The sequence below is a fragment of the Elephantulus edwardii genome, unplaced genomic scaffold, assembly GCF_000299155.1.
Source record: "Elephantulus edwardii isolate Elephantulus edwardi_28Jun2011 unplaced genomic scaffold, EleEdw1.0 scaffold00224, whole genome shotgun sequence".
NCBI lineage: Eukaryota > Metazoa > Chordata > Mammalia > Macroscelidea > Macroscelididae > Elephantulus > Elephantulus edwardii.
This window is the reverse complement of record NW_006399974.1, coordinates 571562-594041: the sequence shown is the minus strand read 5'-3', so window position 1 is coordinate 594041 and position 22480 is coordinate 571562. Positions and strand designations below refer to the sequence as shown.

At 36.7% G+C, this 22480-nt stretch overlaps 1 protein-coding gene across 2 annotated transcripts in view; it reads left to right on the top strand.

Annotated features, from left to right (window-relative positions):
• Nucleotides 1-22480, top strand: part of PKN2 (protein kinase N2) — a 103697-nt gene that overhangs the window by 43717 nt on the left and 37500 nt on the right. For both annotated transcript variants that reach the window (XM_006898220.1, XM_006898221.1), the window contains 6 exons: nt 9552-9706; nt 14893-15010; nt 15563-15708; nt 15802-16015; nt 20727-20912; nt 22043-22152. In XM_006898220.1, the coding sequence (XP_006898282.1) occupies nt 9552-9706; nt 14893-15010; nt 15563-15708; nt 15802-16015; nt 20727-20912; nt 22043-22152 (929 nt within the window). The remainder of the gene's footprint in view (nt 1-9551; nt 9707-14892; nt 15011-15562; nt 15709-15801; nt 16016-20726; nt 20913-22042; nt 22153-22480) is intronic.

Genomic DNA, 22480 nt, shown 5'->3' with positions numbered 1-22480 from the left:
CCATGGTACTCTGAATACGCTTCTCCAGCACGACAGCTCAAAGGCATCAATTCTCCTATCCTCCTTGGTAATTGTCCAACTCTCTGATGCATAACAAGTCATAGCAAAGATCATGGCCTGTATTCAGATGCACCTTAGTCTCCAGACTGACATCGTTGCTTTTCAGTACTTTGAAGAGGTCCCTAACAGCAGACTTGCCCATTGCAATACGCCTTTTAATTTCCTGGCTACCGGTGCCAAAAGTGTTGACTGTGGAGCCAAGCAAACTAAACCTGTGAACAATCTCAATCTCTTCACCATCCATCCTGATGCTGCCAGTTGGCCCAGTGGTGAGAATCTTTGTCTTTTTGACATTGAGCCTCAATCCATATTGGAGGCTACAGTCCTTGGCCGTCTGCAGCAAGAGCTTCAGGTCCTCCTCAGTTTCAGCAAGCAGGGTTGTGTCATCTGCTTATCGTAGATTGTTGATAGATCTTCCACCAGTCTTAACCCCACACTTCTCCTCATAGAGCCCAGCCTCCCAGATAATCTGTTCTGCATACAGGTTGAAAAGGTATGTAGACAGGACACATCCCTGGCCTACACCCTTCTCAATTTTGAACTATGCAGTGTTTCCTTGCTCTGTTCTGAAGACTGACTCCTGGTCCAAGTATAGGTTTCGCATTAGCACGATCAAGTGTTCTGGGATTCCAATTCTTCTCAGAGTCAGCCACAGTTTGTTATGATCCACACAGTCAAGTGCCTTTGCATAATCAATGAAACACAGATAGACCTTCTTCTGGTATTCTCTGTTTTCAGCCAAGATGCATCTAACATTAGCTACAATATCCCTATTTCCGCAACCCCTTCTAAACCCAGCCCTGACTTCTGGCAGTTCTCTGCTGATGTGCTGTTCCAGTCGTTTTTGGATAATCTTCAGCAGAATCTTGCTTGCATGTGAAATCAATGATACTGTTCTATGGTTTCCACACTCTGTTGGGTGTCGTAAGTGAAATAAGAGGATTTGTCATCAGGCCTAATCGGGACATAGTTAAGTGGCAGAATATCTACTTAAAATAGATTTAAGCCTTTCCCCCCCTTTTTAGTGGTTTTTAAAGTAGAAATAATTTTCATCTTAGAGGTTTTTAAATTGTTTTTTTTTTTACAATTCAGTGATTATTGGAAAGCTTTTGTTTTGATTTCACAATGAAGAAGAGTTTTACAAATATATTGGTAACCATTTGTTTTATATTGATATGACTTATACATGTTGACGAAGCAGTAGTCGGCAGGTAACAAGCTGGTTAAAAAGAAAAATAGTGACATCAGAAGAAAACAGCAAGGTGTTTTTCTAATTTCTATGTAAGGAAAAAGGCAAGTTTTATAAACAAGACATACACGATACAATTTCTACCTTGATATATGCTCTTGTGACCTTTGCACATTACTTCACTTCCTTGAGTTTGAGTTTTTCTTTGTAAGAGGGAAATATTACAAGCATTTTAGAGATTCATATTGTAGGCGTTTTTTAAAATTGTGATTTTAACAACAGTTTACAGAAAAGTTGGCTTTTCATTCATCCATTGTTTTCATCCCTACATCCTCATACTCATTCATTGTTGCATGATTTCCTCCCTTCTTTCCTAGTCCACTTTGCTGTGCACCTCTTATTCTGGACTGTTGTCATACAAATAATGCCTAATCATATATTTTAAATAATTCTTTTTTTCATCTGTTCCAATGCAGTGTTCATTATTCATCCCCTCTTTTCTTAGTTTCCCCCGGACCCTATGGCAGTCCTGTTTTATAACAGTGGTGTATTGTGCAGTGTTTGTCCTTTTGTCACTTAGATATTTCACTCAGCATAATGTCTTCCAGGGCCATGCATGTTGTGTACTATTTTATGAGTTTATTGTTTTTCGATGCTGCATAGTGCTCCATGATGTGAAGATACCCTAGTTTGGATTTTGGGGTTTTTTTTTAATATTTAATTTTATTATTTTGTATGTGTACCGTCAAATCAGATCAGATTGGTACAGAAGGAGATTGCCCTCTCCCCCCTCTAGCAGAGCATCTGGTGGATTTGAACCGCTTACCTCTTGGATTGCAGTACAGCTTCTTGCCACTAGGCCACCAGAGCTCCCTAATTTTTCTATCCATTAATTTGTTGATGAGCACTTAGGTTGCTTTCATGTCTTTGCTATTGTGAATAACACAATAATAAACATGGATGTTCATACATCTTTTTGGGTAGCAACCCTGTTTTCTTTAGGGTATATTCCTACTAGTGAAATTGTGGGGTCAAATGAACACATTTGTATATTTAAATCTCTTCACCTATTCGTTTCCTCCAGACGAGTTCATAGAATTCTTTTACTTAAGGATAAGTCCTATAAAATGTTTGTGCTATCAGCTCCTGAAATTACTTGAAGCAAGTGGTGCAGCTCTTTCCCAAATCATGTTGACAACAATAGTGATGACCATTATAACTAATACTTATTCCTTTATTATGTGCTAAAATGAGTCCAAGCACTCTATAGGCTTTATTTCTAAATTATACCCCCTGCTCCATTTTTAGCTTTGGCCGTAACTACCTCAAATAGATGTTAATTAAGCATAATTATCACTACATTAATAAATAAATAGTTGTTATTATGTTACCATTATGTCTGAACCAACCCATTTATTGGGTTTTCAGAGGCAGTAAAATTGCACAAGAAAAGACAGTATTGCCCACCTTTATCCTATAGAGCAGCTGGTGGATATGAACCATGTACCTTTGTGTTGGCAGCATAGTTTATTACCACTGAGTCACCAGAGATCACTAATAAGTGTTGTTGTTGTTGTTGTTGTTGTTGTTGTTGTTGTTGTTAATTGCTTTGGAGTCAAGTACGACTACTAATGACCCTATGAACAAAAGGCCTGAAGCCCCTCTACAGCTATTAGTTTCCAGAGGCATATTGTTTAGGAAGTGGAGCCACGCCTGCTCCCAAACTTGTCATAGAATATTAATGGTTGAGTCCCCTCTGATGGATAGCAACCCTATGTACAGCAGCTCTAAACACTTCCCTGTCCTGAGCCAGTCTCACTAATTCTGACACAGACCCCCATTGCCCCAGTCACTATATCAGTCCGTCTCATCCAGGGTCTTCCTATCCTGCGCTGTCCACACTCTTCCAAGCATCATGTCCCTTTCCAACGATTGGTCCCTCCTGGCCACATGCCCCAGGTATGAGATGGAACTTCACAATTCTAGCCTCCTAGGAGAAACTTGGTTTCATTCTCTCCAAGACAGATTTACTTGTTTTCTTTGTAGTCCATGGTATGTTCAAGACTCTTTCTTCTTCAGCACCACAGCTCGAAGGCATCTATTCTTCTTCTTTCATCCTAAGTCATTGTCCAACTCTCTGAAGGGTAACAAGTAATTGAGAAGACCATGTCTTGTATTAGGCACACTTTTGTTTCTAGACTGACATCCTTGCTCTTTAACACTCTGGAGAGGTCCATGACAGCAGATTTTCCCCATGCAATTCGTCTTTTGATTTCCTGACTGCTGGTGTTAAGAATGTTGATTGTGGATTTGAGCAGGCTATAATTGCTAACAAACTCAATTTCTTCTCCATCTAATACGGTGCTGCCAATTGGCCCAGTGGTGAGAATCTCTGTCTTTTTGATGTTAAGCTTCAGTCCATATTGAAGATTATAGTCCTTGACCTTTTGCTTCAGGTCTTCAGTTTCTGCAAGCAAGGCTGTATTATCTGCATATCGTAGGTTGTTAATGAGTCTTCCTCCAGTCTTGATGCCATGCTCCTCCCTCCTGAATGATCTGTTCTGCCTTCAGACTGAGAAAGTATGGGGATAGGATGCATCCCTGACACACTCCTTTTCTTATTGTGAACCACGCAGTGTTTCCTTGCTCAGTTTTGGGGACTGCTTCTTGGTCAAAGTATAGGTTTCATGTAAGTACAATCAAGTGTTCTGAGATTCCCGTTTTCCTCAAGGTTACCCACAATTTATTGTGATCCACACAGTCAGAGCCTTTGCATAGTCAATGAAACACAGATAGACATTCTTTTGGTACTCTTTGCTTTCTGCCAAGATCCATCTGACATTGGCAATAATATCCCTAGTGCAACAACCTCATCTAAACCCAACTTGTGTTTCTGCTAGTTCTCTGTTCCAGTCGTTTCTGGATAATTAGTATTAGCAGCAAGATTTTAACCCAGCCATGCTTTCTTCGAATCTAGCCTCTTAACTACTTTTTTTCCCTGTAACCCTTATTTTTTTTTCTATAATTATATTTTATTAATTTTTACAAACATTTACAGAGATTTTGGGCTTCCACTCATTCATTGTTGCACTATTCTCTCTACCCTCCTCCCAGTTTGTTTTTGTCCAAATGCCACAGTGCTTGTCAAAGCCAGTTCTGATTAATCTTCTTTGTCAGTGTATCCTTTGCCATTCCCTATCACTCCTCCCTGAGAGAGACTTCACCCTGAGTCATAAGGAAAAGGGGACGGCGTATTCTCTTAGCTACTTCCTGCTGAAAAGGGACGCTGTGGGTTTCAGGGTGAAGATCTTCTCTCACTACTCTAAAGGGCCCCTTTGGCAGTAGGAAACACATAGACTATTATGGAGATTGATTTGATTTTGGAATTCAGATGCACTCTTATTGATTGTGCTTGGCTGTACATGTACATATCCTTCAAGATGTATCATGGGGTGTTGCAACCTAGAAGACACATATTTGACTAACAAGTTATAAGTACATGAGTCCAAAAATTATGGAAAAGTAAAAGAAAAGATTCTTTCATTGTTTTACAAACCCTCCCCCAGGTCCCCTCCACCATGCAGCCCTCGCTCTAGTCTCCTGTGATGACAGAAATACCCAGTTACATCTCTCTTTTAGACGGTTCTCTCCCTCCTCTGTTTCAGTGCAGTATACATTATTGAACCCATCTTACTCAGTCTCTCCCCAACCCCAAGGACAGTCCCATTCTCTGTAACCCTTATTAAACCTTATATCCTCTTTTTCCATTTAGAAAATAAACTCAGATTCCTTGTTGTTGAGTTAGAACTGATGTATAGCTGATGCACCAGTTAAGTTTTCTGAGGCTATAAATTGTGCAGGAAGAGATTGCCCATTCAGGTGATTCCAGCAGTGGCAACCCTGTGTGTGTCTGAGCAGAGTGGAATTGTGTTCCGGAGGTTTTATCCCCTCATTGCTTTCGAGTCAGAATCAACTCATAGCTGTCCTTCCCTTGAGTTTTGCAAGGTTGTAAATCTCACGGCATCTTTCTCTCAGAAACACTTGTCAATTCAAACTACCAGAAAGGTGCTACCTAAGAGTTAAAGGCAAGGCTCCCTACAGGCTATGCCACCAGAGCTCCCTGTTAAATCATTTAAAGAGACGGGGTTTTAAAAAATATAATTAGTACTATTTTAAATGCTTCAAGAGAAATATGGGCAATCTCCAATGTGATTTATAACTTCTGAAAACTCGCTGGGAGGTTAGTAGGCCCTGATTCACTGGAACATAACAACATAACAATTATAGTTATATACACAAAAGGAATCAAAGAATGCTGGAAAGTACAGGTATTTCTTGTATTTCATCTCTTAACAGATTGCCATCTAGTGTCTACATAAATATTCCTAAAGGCCTAATTTTAATATATTAAAATTAAATTATATTAAAATGGGCAGACCCATTGTATTTTTACATAGTATAAGATGTAAGGAATTTATTTTTGTCTTATCACAAATTTTTGTTATCACTATTTTTTTATGTTGGTTCTGATTCCCTTCCCTGTAGAGAAAGATACAATTTCTTTCAAAGAAAAATGTTAATCTCATCTAATGCCATACACTTGCTGAATGATATTCTTGATATCCTCCCATAGCTCATCTTGTCTTCACTCATTAGTGTTCAAGGCCTCTAACCTGTTCCTGAGATGATTTTGACATTCAGGTGCGATAGACTCTAGGTCATATTTTGGTTCCTGTGGATTTTATTTCATTCTCCCTAGTTTCAGCTTGAACTTGCTTATAAGTAGTTGGTGGTCTGTTCCACAATCAGCACCTGGCCTAATTTTCACAACTGATAGTGAGCTTCTCCAACGGATCTTTCCACAGATGTAATCAATCTGATTCCTATGCATACCATCAGGTGAAATCCATGTGTATAACCTGTATTGATGTTTCTTATACAACGTATTTGCAATGAATAAATCGTTGATTATGTAAAATTCTGTCATTCTATTTGAGCTTCATTACTGTCACCAAGTCCATGTTTTCCAACTACTGATGCTTCTGTTCCCAACTTTTGCATTCCACTCACTCATTATTAATGGCTGAAAGCAGGGAATGCCAGAGGAATGTCTGTGTTTCATTGATTATGCAAAGTCATTTGACTGTGTAGATCACGACAAACTGTGGCTGACTCTGAGAAGAATGTGAATCCCAGAATACTTAATTGTGCTAATGTGAAAACTGTACTTAGACCAGAAAGCAGTGGTCAGAACAGAGCAAGGAAACACGGCATCATTCAAAATTGGGAAGGGTTTATTCCAGGGATGTGTCCTATCTCCGTACCTTTTCAATCTATATACAGAACAGATTATCCAGAAGGCTGCACATTATGAGGAGAAATGTGGCATCAGAATTGGAGGAAGATCAACAGTCTGTGTTAGACACATGACACAACCCTGCGTGCTGAAAGTTAGGAGGACCTGAAGTGCTTGTTGCAGAAGGTCAAGGACTGCAGCCTTCAATATGGATTGAAGTTCAACATTAAGAAAACAAAAATTCTCACCACTGGGACAATTGGCAGCATCATGGTAGAAGGTGAAGAGATTGAGATTGTTCACAGCTTTAGTTTGCTTGGCCCCACAGTCAACACTCTTGGCACCAGCAGTCAGGAAATTAAAACACATATTGTGATGGGGAAAGTCTGCTCTCCGAGACCTCTCCAAAGTACTGAAAAGCAACGATGTCAGTCTGGAGACTAAGATGCTTCTGATACAGGCCATGGTTTTTTCAATCACTTGCTGTAAGTCAGAGATCTGAACAAGACTAGGGATGATAGGAGAATTGATGCCTTTGAGCTGTGATGTTGGCAGAAAGTATTGAATATACCATAGACTGCTAAGAGAATAAACATATTCATCCTGTAGAGGGTTAAACCACGTTGGTCCTTGGGGGCAAGGATTCTCACGCTTTGTCTGACATACTTTGGACATGTTGCAAGAAACAACCAGTCCTTGGAGAGGGATGTCATGCCTGGGAGATTGGAGGTATAGCTCAGGAGAGGAAGACCCTTGATGAGATGGATTGATTCAGTGACTGGGGAATTGAGGGTAGGTGTGTCAGAGACAGTGAGAGTGGCACAGGATACAGCAGGTTTAGGATTGTTGTACATAGGATCGTGATGAGTTGCAGGAGACTCAAAGACACATAACAATGCCATACATTTTTGGAGTTTTTTGGTTTTTGGTTTGGTGTGGTTTTTATTCCACAAACAAGATGTTTTCTTTGCTAAAGAAATGCCTTTTACCATTTTTCTCAATTAAAAAAAAATAGGCCCTCTATAAATTAATATACCAAATTCTTTGTCATTTTTCTTTCAAGAAATTTATATCATAAACAAAAGAAAAGGGAAAAAGTAATTCCTAGAATTTAACACACTTCATTATTTAGAGGATGTGCAGTTGATATGTGCTTAGCTGAGATACACTTACGGTTACTACAGTGTCTGCTAATAGTTATTATTTATTGAATATTTACCATACACCATGTTCTTTCCCAGGATCTTTTTACACATATTTAATCCTCCCAATAATCCTGTGAAGTATATTCTATTATTGCTATTTAAGAGATGGGGAAAATAGAATATGGAGCTAAAAATAACTTTATTTTTATTAAATGGTTGTTAAGAACCAGAATTTGGACCCTTTTAACCAAGAAATGATATCAATTACGTGTTAAATAGTTCTTTTTATGACCTCCTCTGATGATATAGCTACTTTTTTTAACAACTTGCTGTAATGATAAAGTAGCCCATGGATTGCATATGTCTAATGTAGGACAACTCCTACTTGCTCCTTAAACCAATTCTGTCTTCAAAGAAAATGTGAAACAAGAAAAGAGTCCAAAGTTTTTAATTTGGCAGATTCAGCACAATACCTGCTATACAAAATAGGAAAAATTGCAGGTCTGTGAAGCCCTTGAATGGGAGCTCAGAAGAGACATACATAAGCCTTTTTCAGGACCCTGAAGCATGAGATTGGATTATTGACAGGACTGTAGAAGATCGATGATATATTTGGCTCCAGTTTTTGAGCTGAATTTCATACTGTGTTCAAAATTTAAGAGCAAGAGATTTGTTTGCTGTACGAGTTATACATTGCCCTTCTTCTGTAATAAGTAGATTACATTTTTCTAGCATAGGAGCAATCTTTGCAGATCATCACTGTAACTTTAACATTTGTAATCTGTTCTAGTGGTAGCATATCCTTAGCCGTAACTGAACTGGGCTTGAAATGGTTCGAAACCCTGACAAGTGTTGAAAGAAACTGTCAGGAATGATTCTTACTTGTAACCGTGTACGTGTGTTAGAAAGTGATGTTTGGAGCAGATTATTTGTAATATAAATTCAGTGAAAATGGAATCCTTTCCTGATTTGAATTCCTAGAAATAACTGTGACTTTACCTGTTTCCTTATAAATAAAATATGGATTATAAAATTTGAAAAAGCTATTTTAATGATTAATATATATCTATACATCTGCATATGCTTATTGAATTAGCCTATATATAAATACATATACAAAGTCTAGTATAGATCCATGTTGGTGGTGGTGGTGGTGTGTACCCTAGAGTCAGAACTGATCTAAAGAGTTTTCAGAGGCAATAAATCACACAGGAGGAGATTGTCCATCCATCTATCTCAGAGCAGCAGGTAGGTTCAAACCATATGCCTTTGGGATTACAGCACAACTTCTTACCACTAAGCCAACAGTGTAGGGGATTAACTGTTTCAAGGATAAATTGTGTATTAATCATCTAATTCAATCAACTTCCTTAGAAGCAAGGATGGTGAAACTTCACCTCATGTACTTTAGGCATGTCAGGAGGGAGCAGTCCTTGGAAAAAAGACATCATGCTGGGAAAGGTGGAGAGTCAGAGAAAGAGCAAGGTCTTAAACAAGATGGATTGACAGAGTAACTGGATTGAGTACCAGTGGACTCAAGCATATCCGAGATCATCGGGATGGGGCAGGATAGGGCAGGGTTAGATCTGTTCTTCATGGGTCACTATGAGTTGTAGTAAACTCAAGGACACTTAACAGCATCCTGTAGCATTCTCATTACCACAGTATCCCCTGATAGTTCCAGAGCTGAACTTAAATATTTTATTTGCTTGAGTTCTTGTATTTTCTGAAAACATAAGGATATTTCATATGGGTGACTTCATGCTGACTCAAATCCTTTATATTTTGAAAATATTATCTTCTAATTTTAAATAACCATTTGGCCTAGTACATAATTTTAACATAATATTTTTATCTACAGATTGCCCACGGACTCCAGATACTCCAAATAGTGACCCTCGTTGTTCTACTAGCAGTAATAGATTGATGGCCTTACAAAAACAATTGGATATAGAACTTAAAGTAAAACAAGGTGCAGAGAACATGATACAGATGTATTCAAATGGATCATCAAAGGTAAGTACTGTAAATATATGTAACTATATAAGTAGCCTATTGTCCTCATTGTTATGTGCTGTGGAGTCAAATTTGTAATTTCTAAATGAATGTATGTACATATTGATGAAAGTAATTGTTTTCTCACATTTGTAGTTTGAAAACTAATCAACAGTTTTCATAAACTTCTATTTTTTGCTTAAAGAGCACCAAAAATACCTTCATATATGCCATACCAAAAAAAATTGCTCAAGCCTCATTTAATTTGTGAAACAGTCCCACGAAACAACCTTTACTGCTAACATTCAGCTTCTATAGATATTATATGGTCTGTGTCCTGTAGTTTTTATTTTGAGCTATACAAAAGACTTTATAAAACACATTAACCAATTGTATTGAAGGAGTTTATTTTAACTTGATATGTAATTACATTTAAAAAAATTAGTGTTTTTAAAGCTGGATTAAAAATCATATTTGGTGCACACCCATGTTTATTGTGGCTTTGTTCACAATAGCAAAGAGTTGGAAACAACCCAAGTGCCCATCAACAAATGAATGGATCTTGAAGCTCTGGTATATTCACACAATGGAATACTATGCTGCATTGAAAAACAAGGAACTCATGAAATATTATACAAAATGGGTGACCCTGGAGAACATTATGCTGAGTATAATATCTCAGTCACAAAAAGACAAATATTGCATAGGGTCACTGTTGTAAAATGGGACTGACATTGGGGTTGACGGGAGTCTGAGAAAGGGGATAAAGATGTCTACTGCATTGAAACAGATGAGGGAGAGAACTGTTTAAAACGGATATATGATTAGGTATTTTCTTTTACGTTTCAAGGAGAAGAGCGAATGGGGTGGGGAGGGAGAAGTAGGTAGGGAGAAAAATGCAACAATGAATGAATGGAAACCCTAAGTCTCTGTAAACTTTCATTAAAATTAATTAAAAAAATTATGGGGAGGGACACACACACAAAAAAATCTTATTTGATTTTTTTTATTCCTGTAACTCCCCTTACCACTGTTAGTCTGTCATCAATTTATCTACTAAATGCATGGTTACGTTACTTTTAACCCAAAGCAACCTAGTACTTAGCTACTGTTTACCTTCAATTCAGTCTGTTAATAACCATGGCCTTGTTTTTGCCTCCTTCATTGTACTGCAGAGAAGCAGCCTTTTGGCTGGCAATGTAGCAGCACCAGAAACTCAACATAAAGGAAACAGAAAACATACAGTAGGACCAAGAGGCAACAACTGAGAAGTAGATGAAAGATTGAAGTTGTGAAGAATTTATTCCACTTTCATTGATAATCCATGCCCATATAATAGTCAAGAAATCAAATGATATATTGCATTGGGAAATCTGAAGAAGACCTCTCTAAAGTACTAAAAAAATAAGTCCCCACTTTCAGTATTAGTTAAGATGCACCTGATCCAAACCGTGCTATTCTCATTCACCTCGTTGGCTTATGAAAGTTAGACAGTGGGAGGGGAAAACTGGAGAAGAATTAATGCATATTTTTAGGTATTCCAAGTAGAAAAAAAGAATACTGAATGTGTCATGGCCTACTAGACTATAAAACAAATCTTAAGGAAAAGTCCAGCTAAAGTTCTCCTTGGAAGCAAGGATAGCAGGACTTCATCTGACATACTTTATGCATGTCATCAGGAGAAACCAGTTCTTGGTGAATGGCATCATACTTGGTGTAATAGGGTTCAACAAAAAAGAGAAACTTTCAGTGAGATATGATGACATAGAATGGCTATAGTTATAGACTTAGGCACAGCAGAAATTTTGAGCAAAGTGCACCATCAGGTAGGGTTTTGTTCAAAGGTTCAAAGCCAACTCCATCGCACCTAACAGCACTTGTCAGTTTCATGCTTTCAATAATTTGATGTCTATGTGATAACTGGGCCATGTTTACGCAGAAATAAAATTGGGCTGTCTGATTGCAAAATATATTTAAACCTTTCAAATTTTTGAGTTTTAGAATACTAAGTTTTAATCTTAATCCAGTTTCATCTCCAAGAAATACAAACTATATTTCAAATCTTTAATTTGGGTGACATTTGTAGTGACATGGCGTGGGACCAGGTAGATGCAGTGATTTTACCTCAGTGAAAAGAGGTCAGCAGTGGTTCAGTGGTAGAATTCTCACTTTCTATGCAGGATACTAGGTTTGATTTCTGACTAGCACAGCTTGGGTTCAGTCACCACCAGTGTCAATGCTGCTATGATACTAAACAGGTTTCAGGAGAGCTTCAAGAATAGGATAGTCTAGGAAGAAAGTATTAGTAATCAGTCATACACTTCCAAAAATCTGCCTGTAAAATGCAGAGCCTGGCAGCGCTTTCTTTTATAGTGCTGGAAGTGGCCAAATGTTGACAGCCAACTCAATGACTATTAATACCATAATAATACCACAATACCATAGTGATAAGAATATAAATATTAAATAATATTCAACAATTTACTTTTACTGTGGATAAATATACCTATGTTGGTGCTTAATTTTATTTACATACTATTTCTTTTGTGAATAAAAGCCTACCAGAGTTTCAGACCTTCTAACTCATCAAACCAAGAGATGGCAATAACTTCTGGCCCTTCCTACTTTTCTTTCTGTATTTGTTCTTGTGGCTGCTGGAGCCAATTGCCACAAAATAAATAGCTTAAAACAACACAGACTTGTTATCTTCCACTTTGTAGTTAATAAACTCTGGTACCATAATGACTAAGCACTTGGCTGCTAATGAAAAGGTGTAGGGTTCAGACTCACTGACAGATCCACAGAACAAACGACCTGGTAATCTGCTCCTAGGTTCCAACCTAGGAGACAATGAGGGGCAGTTCTACTCCGTGCTAAAGGGATAGAAGTAGGGCACTCAAAGTCAGAATTGACGATACAGTTCACAGCAACTTTGTTGTTAAGTCTGAATTACTTTTCACTGGCTTAAAATTATGGTGTCAGTAGGGCAGCATTTCCTTATGGAGGTTTTAGGAAAGAGCCTATCTTTTCTATCTTTTTGAGACTGCCCTTATTCCTTGGTTTATGACCCCTCTTTCCCTATCATCAAAGTCAGCAGTATCTTGGTTTTTTTTACATCACATTACTTTGACTACCAGTTCTGCCTCCCCTTTTCACAGTTAAGGATGCTTGAGATTATTTATACTGGCCCAACTCATATCTTGTTTCCATTTAATTGGCTGTGACTCAATAGCAACCCTATGAACAAAAGATCTGAACCTTGCCTTGTCCTTCCCATCTTCACAATTTCTCATATGCTCAGGCTCTTTGTTACAGTCACTGTATCAGTCTATCTTTTGATGACCACCTTCTCAGAGAGACACTTCAGCCTGCCTAGTATAATGCCTTTTTTCCAAGAATTGGCCCCTCCTGACAACAGGCCCAAAATATGTGAGACAAAGTTTCTTCACTCTCCTTCCCTCTAAGGAGCACCTTGGTTGTACTTCTCCAAGACAGATTTATTTCTTCTTTGGGCAGTCCATAAGATGTCTTGTATGCTTCTCCAACATCGCAATTCTAAGGCATCCCTTTTTCTGTCTATCTTATTCACTGGCCAACCTTCAGATACATAGAAATAGAAAGCAAATGGAAGTACAGAGACTTGGACCAAGTACATCTTGGTACTTAAATTGACATACTTGCTCTTTAGCACTTTAGAGAGGTCCTTGACAATAGATTTCTTCAATGCAACACTCCTTTAGATGTCATGACTTCTGGGTGTTAATTGTGGATCTAAGTAAAAGAAAATCATTGACAACTTCAGTCTCTTTCTTTACTCATGATGATGTCTGTTGGTGCGTTGGTAAAAAATTTTGTTTTCTTGATTTTGAGATAGAATCCATATTGAACTCTATAGTCTTTGATCTTCACAGCAAGTACTTCAAGTTCTCTTAACATTCTGTAAGCAAGGTTGTATCATATGTATAATGTAGGTTGTTGAGTCTTCATCCAATCCTGATGCCACATTCTTCTTCTCTAGACTCTTGAATTATTAGTTCAGCATACAGCTTGAAACCATGATAATGTAGATAATGTTCAGATAATGTAGAATACTCTATATTATAGGGACAATTAATTAACAACCATAATTCCATCTGCAACATTAATTTCATTTTTTCTGTGTAAGGTTGCACATTCATAGGCTTTTGGGAATAGGACACAGACATCTTTTGAGGGGTGCTAGTATTTGAAAACCAAGTGACTGGTGTGTGTACCATCAAATCATATTTGATGGGTACAGGAAGAGATTGCCTCCTTCTCCAGCTATCATCTGGTGGATTTGAACTGCATACCTCTGGGATTACAGTGCAGCTTTTTGCCACTAGGCTACCAGAGCTCCCTACAAGTATGTCATTTGAGGACTAAAATATACTTGACTGCCAAACCATCTTATTTTCGGTCTCCTCATACAGAGCACAGGTGTTGTAGTCTGTAGTGAGTTATGCTGTTAAACTAAAGGTTGCTTTTCTCTAATGGTTCAAATCCACCAGACATTTTGAAGGAGAAAGAGGAGCCTTGCGATTTACAGTTCTGGAAACCCAATGAAGGGTCAGCTGTAAGTTAGACCCAGTTCTGCAGCAGTGAAAGAAAAGAGAGATGTAGGAAAATGGGACAATTAATGAAGAAGAATGAAAAAGAATGTATTCTAACAAAGGTTTTGACAGACAATATTTAATATAACTTGGATTGCTAGAAGAATAGGATCTCTGGTGGCTTGGTGATAAGGAGTTGTGCTACCAGTCTGAAGGTTTGAGGTTCAAATCCACCAGCAGCTCTGTGGGAGAAAGATGGGGAGTCTCCCCCTGGGGGAATTAAATCCCTCTGAAAACCCATAGAAGAGTCAGCTATGGGTTAGTTCTCAATGAGTGATACATAACATCAACTAGAAAAATGAACCAATTTGGCTTGGAAGTCACACAACCAGAATGATCCTCTTTTTTTTCATTGTAATTTTAATGAAAGTTTACAGCAAAGTTGGATTTTCATTCTTTCCTTTGTTGCACATTTCCCTCCCTAACCCCATCAATATTCAGTGTATTCATTAACTTTTTCAGTTGTTTCTTTTTTGAATGTTACTTGAAAACTCAAAATATTTTCTCTACATATATGCTTAGATTTTCAAATTCCTTTTTTCTTTCTTTCTTTCTTTGTTTTATTTTTTAAAATAGGATCGGAAACTCCATGGTACAGCTCAGCAAATGCTCCAGGACAGCAAGACAAAAATACAAGTCATAAGAATGCAGATTCTTCAGGCAGTCCAGACCAATGAATTGGCTTTTGATAATGGTAATGGACTAGAGATAAATTGCCAGCTTCCTCTGTTATTATTGTCAGAAATGTATTAAAATACAGTATTCAACACACGTGTTAAAGAGGCAGTTCAAAATTAAAGAAGAGAAGTCATTATATTTTTTATTTGTGTTTTACACTCTTTACAAAATATATACATATCTTCAAATATTTGCTCCTCCTATTTAAAGGAAATAATCCATTTGGAATTATTTTTTTATTTTGCTAGGCTTTTAGATACTTAAAATGGATATTTTTATTAAAAATGTGTTGTTCCTTTATGTAGTGTTTTGTTTTTTTTAAGTTCCAGAGGGAATCTTTAAGATTAGTTGTTAAAAGTGTAAGTAGAAACTGTTTCAAGCTCAATTATATAGTTAAAAAAATTTTTTAGATACCTGATAGCTAAAATGGAAAACTGAATTTCATCATTTTATTTATTAAATACAATACTGTTTCAGTGTTTTTTTCTTTAAGGATAAATTTTGTATTAATGTTACGAGAATTGGTTACTTTTTCCTTAAGTTTGTTGTTTGTTTTTTCCCCATTTAGCAAAACCTGTGATAAGTCCTCTTGAACTTCGCATGGAAGAATTAAGGCATCATTTTAGGATAGAATTTGCAGTTGCAGAAGGTGCAAAGAATGTAATGAAATTACTTGGCTCAGGAAAAGTTACAGACAGAAAAGCACTTTCAGAAGTAATTTTAAATCTAACTTTTCATGTATTTACTAAGTAAATTACTCAAAGAATGTGATTATTCATATGGTAACAATTGTCTTTCCTGTTTAAGGCCCAAGCAAGATTTAATGAATCAAGTCAGAAACTAGACCTTTTAAAATACTCATTAGAGCAAAGATTAAATGAACTTCCCAGGAATCATCCCAAAAGCAGTGTTATAATTGAAGAGTTATCGCTTGTCACGTCACCAACATTTAGTGCACGTCAAAGTACGATATCTACCCAAAACCAATATAGTACACTATCTAAACCAGCAGCATTAACAGGTATGTAGCTTGTATTCCTTGTGGGTTCTTCGATCCATGTCTAGTTTTGTTTAAATAAACTGAGGTGAGAAGTGCGAGATAGGGTGTTACACAGCTTGTTTTAAAACTGGTAAAATACCCATAAAAATTTACCTTTTAAACTATATAAGTCTGTATCATTTAGTACATTCATGTTGTTGTGTAACTGTTAATACTTTCTGGCTCCAAAACATTTTTATAGCCCAGTAGGAAAACCTGTACCCACTCAGAAGTCATTCCTCATTTCTCCTTTCGTATAGCCACTGGTAACCACTAACTAAGCTATTTCTGTCTCTGTGAATTTGTCTATTCTAGATACTTTATATAAATGGAATCATACCATACTTGACATTTTATGCCTGACTTCCTTAATGTTTTAAAAAATAAATTTGTATTAGCATATCAATACTTCATCCTTTTTTATAGCTGAATTATATTCTGTCATGGTTATACAACATGTTTTTGTGCTTAGGAGGAGAAATAAGTTTGTAATAAAAAATTTTTCTCTTGGGCATTTAACTACAGAAAAACTACCAAGCTATTCTCTAAATGATTGCACTGCTTTACATACTTAACAGTAACATGAAGGTTTCAATGATTAAGAGCTTGGCTGCCCACTGAAAGGTTGGTGCTTTGAATTCACCAGCATCTGTACAGGAGAAGAGAACTGGCAGTCTGCTTCCATGAAGGGTACAGCCTAGGAAAGCTTTGGGCTCAGTCTGTTCTACTCTTAATCTTTTTTTGAAAAATGTCTGTTCAAGTTCATATTCAAATTAGATTGCTTGTCTTTTTGTTGGTTAGTAAATGTTCTTAATATGCTGGGCATTTATAACCTTATCAGAAAAACAGGTTTTTTAGTTATTTTCTCCTTTAAAGCTTTGTCATTTTACTCTGGATATTTGTTGCATTAAAATTTTATACTTTTTTGTTGCATTGGATGTTTTGTTTTACTATCGTAACAAATAAGTGCTAAATCCAAGATCATGAAAATTTACCTCTATTTACTCCCAAAGAATTTCTAACCTCCTATATTTTAGTCTCTGATCCATTTTTCATTGATTTTTATGTGTGGTATGTATTAAAGAGTTTATGTTCATTGTTTTGAATGTAGCTATCTAGTTGTTCAGCATTGCTTGTTGAAGATACTGTTTTTCTCGCCTCAGTGATTTTGCCCCTCTTGTTTCTTTAAAAAAAAAAAATTGAAGGAAAGATGAGTGGCTTTCTTACTGGTGGACTCACACTTCTGTTCCTTTGATATGTATGCCTATCTTTGTGCCAGTACTACATTGTTTTGATTACTGTTGCTTTGTAGTAAATAATGAAATTAAAAGTGTGAGTCTTCCAGCTTCATTCTTCTATTTGAAAATTATTTTACTATTCAGAGTCTCATGCAATTCCATGCAATTTTACATTCTGCTAAATATTCTGGTGAGTTTTTCACAGAAATTACAGTGAATATGTAATCTCTTTAAGAAGTACTGCCATCTTCACAGTATTAAGTCTTGCAGTCCATAAACCCAATAAGCTATCTTTACATTCATAACAATCTTCTTTCTTTTGGGAATGTTTTATGATTTTAAGAGTACAACTCTTCTACTTCTTTGGCTAGATTTATTCTTAACTATTTTATTCGTTATGATTGTAAAGAAAATTGTTTACAACTAACTGAAATTTTTATTTTTCCATTTTATTTTTTAAAAACTTTTTAAATTCTTCATAAGATTTTGTATTATATTTCACTTTTTTAATTCATTTTAATGAGCGTTTACATAGATTTTGTATTTCCATTTGTACTTTGTTTCCATGAACACTAAATGAAACAAAACCTTTTGCTGGCCTGTCAGTTTCTACTCAAAGTGACCCTATAGGACCAGCTTAGAAATGAATGATCCTGTAGAGTTTCCAAGACTATAACCTTTAACCTTTATGGAAGCATATTGTTTCACTTCTCTCCTTCAGAACAACTAGTAGTTTCCAACTACTGTGTGGTTCTCAGCAAAGTGCACTATCAAGGCTCTTTTATCAAGGTTTATTGCTTGGAGAGGGAAATACAGCTTATTTTTTCATGTTGAATCTTGTTCTTTCAGTTTTACTGATTTCATTTATTAGCTCTCTTAAGACTACTTCTGTAAATTCACTAATTTCTGCAATACAGGGCTACAACTAACTAATATATGTCATATGTCATCTACAAATAGAAATACTTCTTCCATTCCACTTGAATGTTGAGGTTTTTTAAATAAAAATTAGAACATATACTTAAATTTCATCCTTGCCTCTAGCACAGAACATTTAGTGGATATTTGTTACTGTTATTTGAGGATTAGGCAGGGGCTTTATTTTGTACTAGCTGTCTAAACATTGCCAATTCGTGACACACTGAACACAGTGTAAGTGGACCTGTACAGGCCAAACCAATACCACTTAAGGATCACCTGTAGATTGTGTGCAGATTTTTTTTCCCCCAAGGTTGGTCCTTGTGTTGTTCACGAAATAATTTTTAACAAATTTTAAATAATTTTCCATTTCAACATTAATGGAACAACCCTTACCTGGAAGTGCTCTTCCTAAAATGTAGTGCTGTGTGTACTACTGAGTGCTGGTATAGGGAGTTATGATGGCCTACTGGCATGAAGCTGCGCTGCAATCTTGAAGGCACATGGTTCAAGTCCACTAGCTTCTCTGTGGGAGAAAGATGGGCAGTCTGCTCATGTGCGATTAACTGCCTCTAAAAACCCACTGGAGGTCCAGTTATGGGTCAGTTCTGACTCTACTGTACACAACAACAACAACATACTACTAAAGTACCATTTGGTATTTCTAATATGCTAAAGTGACCTAACGGAAATTTTTCTTTTTCCATAAACACCTGTAGTATTTTTATGCTTAAGGAAATTGCATTTAATTAACTTTACAAATAAACAGTTGGAAATGAAGATAGTTTGCAATTCTAGTACCAGAAATACAAACTGGGTTTAGAAGAGGTTGTGGCACTAGAGACATTATTGCCAGTGTAAAATGGATCTTGGCATAAAGCAGAGTACCAAAAGAATGTCTGTGTTTCATTGATTATGTAAAGGCATTTGATTGTGGATCACAACAAATTGTGGCTAACCTTGAGGAGAATGGGAAACCCAGAACTAATTGTGCGTATGCAAACCTATACTTGGACCAGGAACAGTCCTCAGAACAGAGCAAGGAAACACTCTGTATGGTTCAAAACCAGGAAAGGAGTGTATCAGGAATGTTGTCTCCATACCTTTTCAATCTATATGTAGAAGAGGTCATTTGAGGAGCAGGGCTTTGTGAGGAGCAATGTGGCATCAGGATTGGAGAAAGACTCATCAACAATCTGTTATGCAGATGACATAGCCCTGCTTTCTGAAACTGAACAGGACCTGAAGCCCTTGCTACAGAAGTTCAAGGAGTGGATTGAAGTTCAACATCAAGAAGACAAAGATTCTCACCACTGGGCCAGTTGGCAGCACCATTACATATGGAGAAGAGATTGAGGTTGCTAATAATTACAGCTTCCCCAGCTGCACAGTCAGCACTCTTAATTAACACCAGCAGTCAGGAAATCAAAAGATGAATTGCGTTGGGAAAAAATCTGTTGTCATCGGCCTCTCCAGAGTGCTGAAGAGCAATGATGTCAGTCTAGATACAAAAGTGTACCTAATCCAGGCCATGGTCTTCTCAATTATTTGTTATGTTTTAGAGAGTTGGACAGTGACTAAGGATGACAGAAGAATTGATGTTTTCAAATTGTAGTGCTGGAGAAGAGTCTTGAACAAACCATGGGCTCGTAAGAAAAAAAAAAGGTCTGTCTTGGAGAGAGTGAAACCAAATTTCTACTAAGAGGCTAGGATTTTGAAGCTCCAGCTCACATACTTTGGTCACGTGGCCAGGAGGGACTGATATTTGGAGAAGGGCATCATGCTCAGAAGAGTGGAGGAACAGCACCCAAGAGGAAGACCCCAGATGAGATCGATTGATACAGAAACTGAGGGTTAGTGTGTAGACTGGCTCAGGACAGGGCACGGTTTTGAGCTATTGTACAGAAAGTCGCTATGGGTCGCAGGTGACTCGATGGCACATAACACCAACACCAACCACAATAGAAAAAGAATAAAAACCCCACACGTTTCTTTATTAAAGAGAAGAAATTCTTTCCTATGTTAATTATAACTACTAAATATGAATGTTAGATATAATACTAAATATAGAAAGGATGAGGATAGGACAGTGTTTAGTGTTTTTAGGGTCTTTATACCATTCTCAGTGACATCTAACAATAGCTAAATAGAAGTATTAATTTGCAGGTTAAGTTTCCTTGTTTCTGTTTTCCATGTTTATTGCAATAAACATATTATTTGACTTTCATTTTACCCTATTGTATGCTCTGTATGATTCTATAAATGATCAAGTATATAAGTATTCCATTTTGTTCCCTACTGACAGCTCTTGAGAGATACTCTTGCCTTTCCATAACATTTCTTCTGATTGCCTTATTGTGAGTTTTTATTTAATTTCTCTAATTATAATAAGAAAAATTTCCTCTGAAAAAATAGTTTATTATTTAAGCATATTCTTTCTTGAGGGTATTGTTTTGTGGGATTTATTTTAAGAAAATAGTTTAACAAATACTTAATTCTTTATAGTAAAAATAGGGTTTTTTTCTGTTTGCTAACAGGTACCCTGGAAGTTCGTCTTATGGGCTGCCAAGATATCCTAGAAAATGTCCCCGGACGATCAAAAGCAGCATCAGTGGTTCTACCTGGCTGGAGTCCAAGTGAAACAAGATCATCGTTCATGAGCAGAACGAGTAAAAATAGAAGTGGAAGTAGTCGAAATCTCCTAAAAACTGATGACTTGTCCAGTTCAGTAACAAAATTTTTTCACATAATTTATATAACAATTTAAAGAACTTTTATAAGACACTTAACATTGAGAACAGAGATGATTGAGAATATTCACAAAAAAACCTTTAAAATTAAGATTTCCACATTTTAACTTTACAATATAAAAAGCCACAATGACAGGAAAATAACAAAGGCAACAAAATTTACTCTATTAGAAGTATATCATAAAACCATGATATAAGGCATTAACTTTTACAAAAGGATGAAATATTGAACATTGTTCTTTATGCCAAATAAACATACACAAAGCTTATGAAAGCTGTATTTTAATATTGATATTTCTTGATCCCATAAATGGTTTTGGGACACTTCCAAACTAAACATTGATATTTTGATGATTACTGTAGAAAGCACTAGGAAGCTCTGGTGGCATGGTCTGTAGAGAGTTATGCTGCTAATCCAAGGCCATGCTTTGACATTTCTAATCCACCGCCTACTTTGTGGGAGAAAGATGGGTACTATTCTTCTCTGTCATTGACAACCTTGGAAGTCTGCTCAAAGGTCAGTTATGACTCTGATCTGGGTCAGTGACTATGAAAGAGAGAAACAACCGTATTTATTGATAGCAACCTGGTATCCCAATAATAAATGGAAGTGAGGTTTGTGGAAAATTTCCAGTAACATGTAAGAGGGTCACAAAATACTTTGAGGGTAGTAAATAAAAATGTATATTATGATAAAAATGTAGAATATGGGAGTGTGTCTCTCTGTAAAAAGAGAGAGGCTTTGGGGCATGTGGTGTTTTGTGAAAATACAGAACTAAGTTAACAATTCTTAATGTTGGAAATAGCAACTATAGAGGAGGACAAAGCCATCTCATTGATACTGATACACATACACAGTATTGCAGACACCTGCCACCAGCTCTATCTTTGACACATTCTAGTATAAACAGAGTAGGTAGCAGTTAATACATTTTTGTGGGGGTTTTGTTGTGTTTTTTTTTAAATACAGAGAACAATTCAGGAGACTTTGCAATTCGAAAGCTTCAGCATTAATTATGAAAACTCTTTCAAAGATTAATAAAAACTTGTTGCTATAAAAATAGTACTTGTATTTTTAAAAGTTATATATATTCTCATTTTAGATGATGTGTGCGCTGTTTTGAAGCTAGATAATACCGTAGCTGGTCAAACAAGCTGGAAACCCATTTCCAATCAGTCATGGGATCAGAAGTTTACACTGGAACTAGACAGGGTAAGATGAGAAACTTTTTTTCAAAAACCTTATTATATTTGTAATAATGTTTATTGTTTTGTGTGTCTTCCTAAGCATGCTGTCCTTCCACAAGAACTGATCCTTCCTGGCAACATGTCCTAAGTATGTGAGATGTAGTTTTAAAAGCCTTACCTCCAGTTGGACAGTGAATAGAGATGATAGAAAGAGAATTGATGCCTTTGAGTTGTGGTGCTGGAGAAGAGTGTTGAATATGGACTGCTAGGAGAACAAACAGATTTGTCCTGGAGAGGATTAAGCCAGAATGTTCCCTGGAGTCAAGGATTCTGAAGCTTTGTCTGACATACTT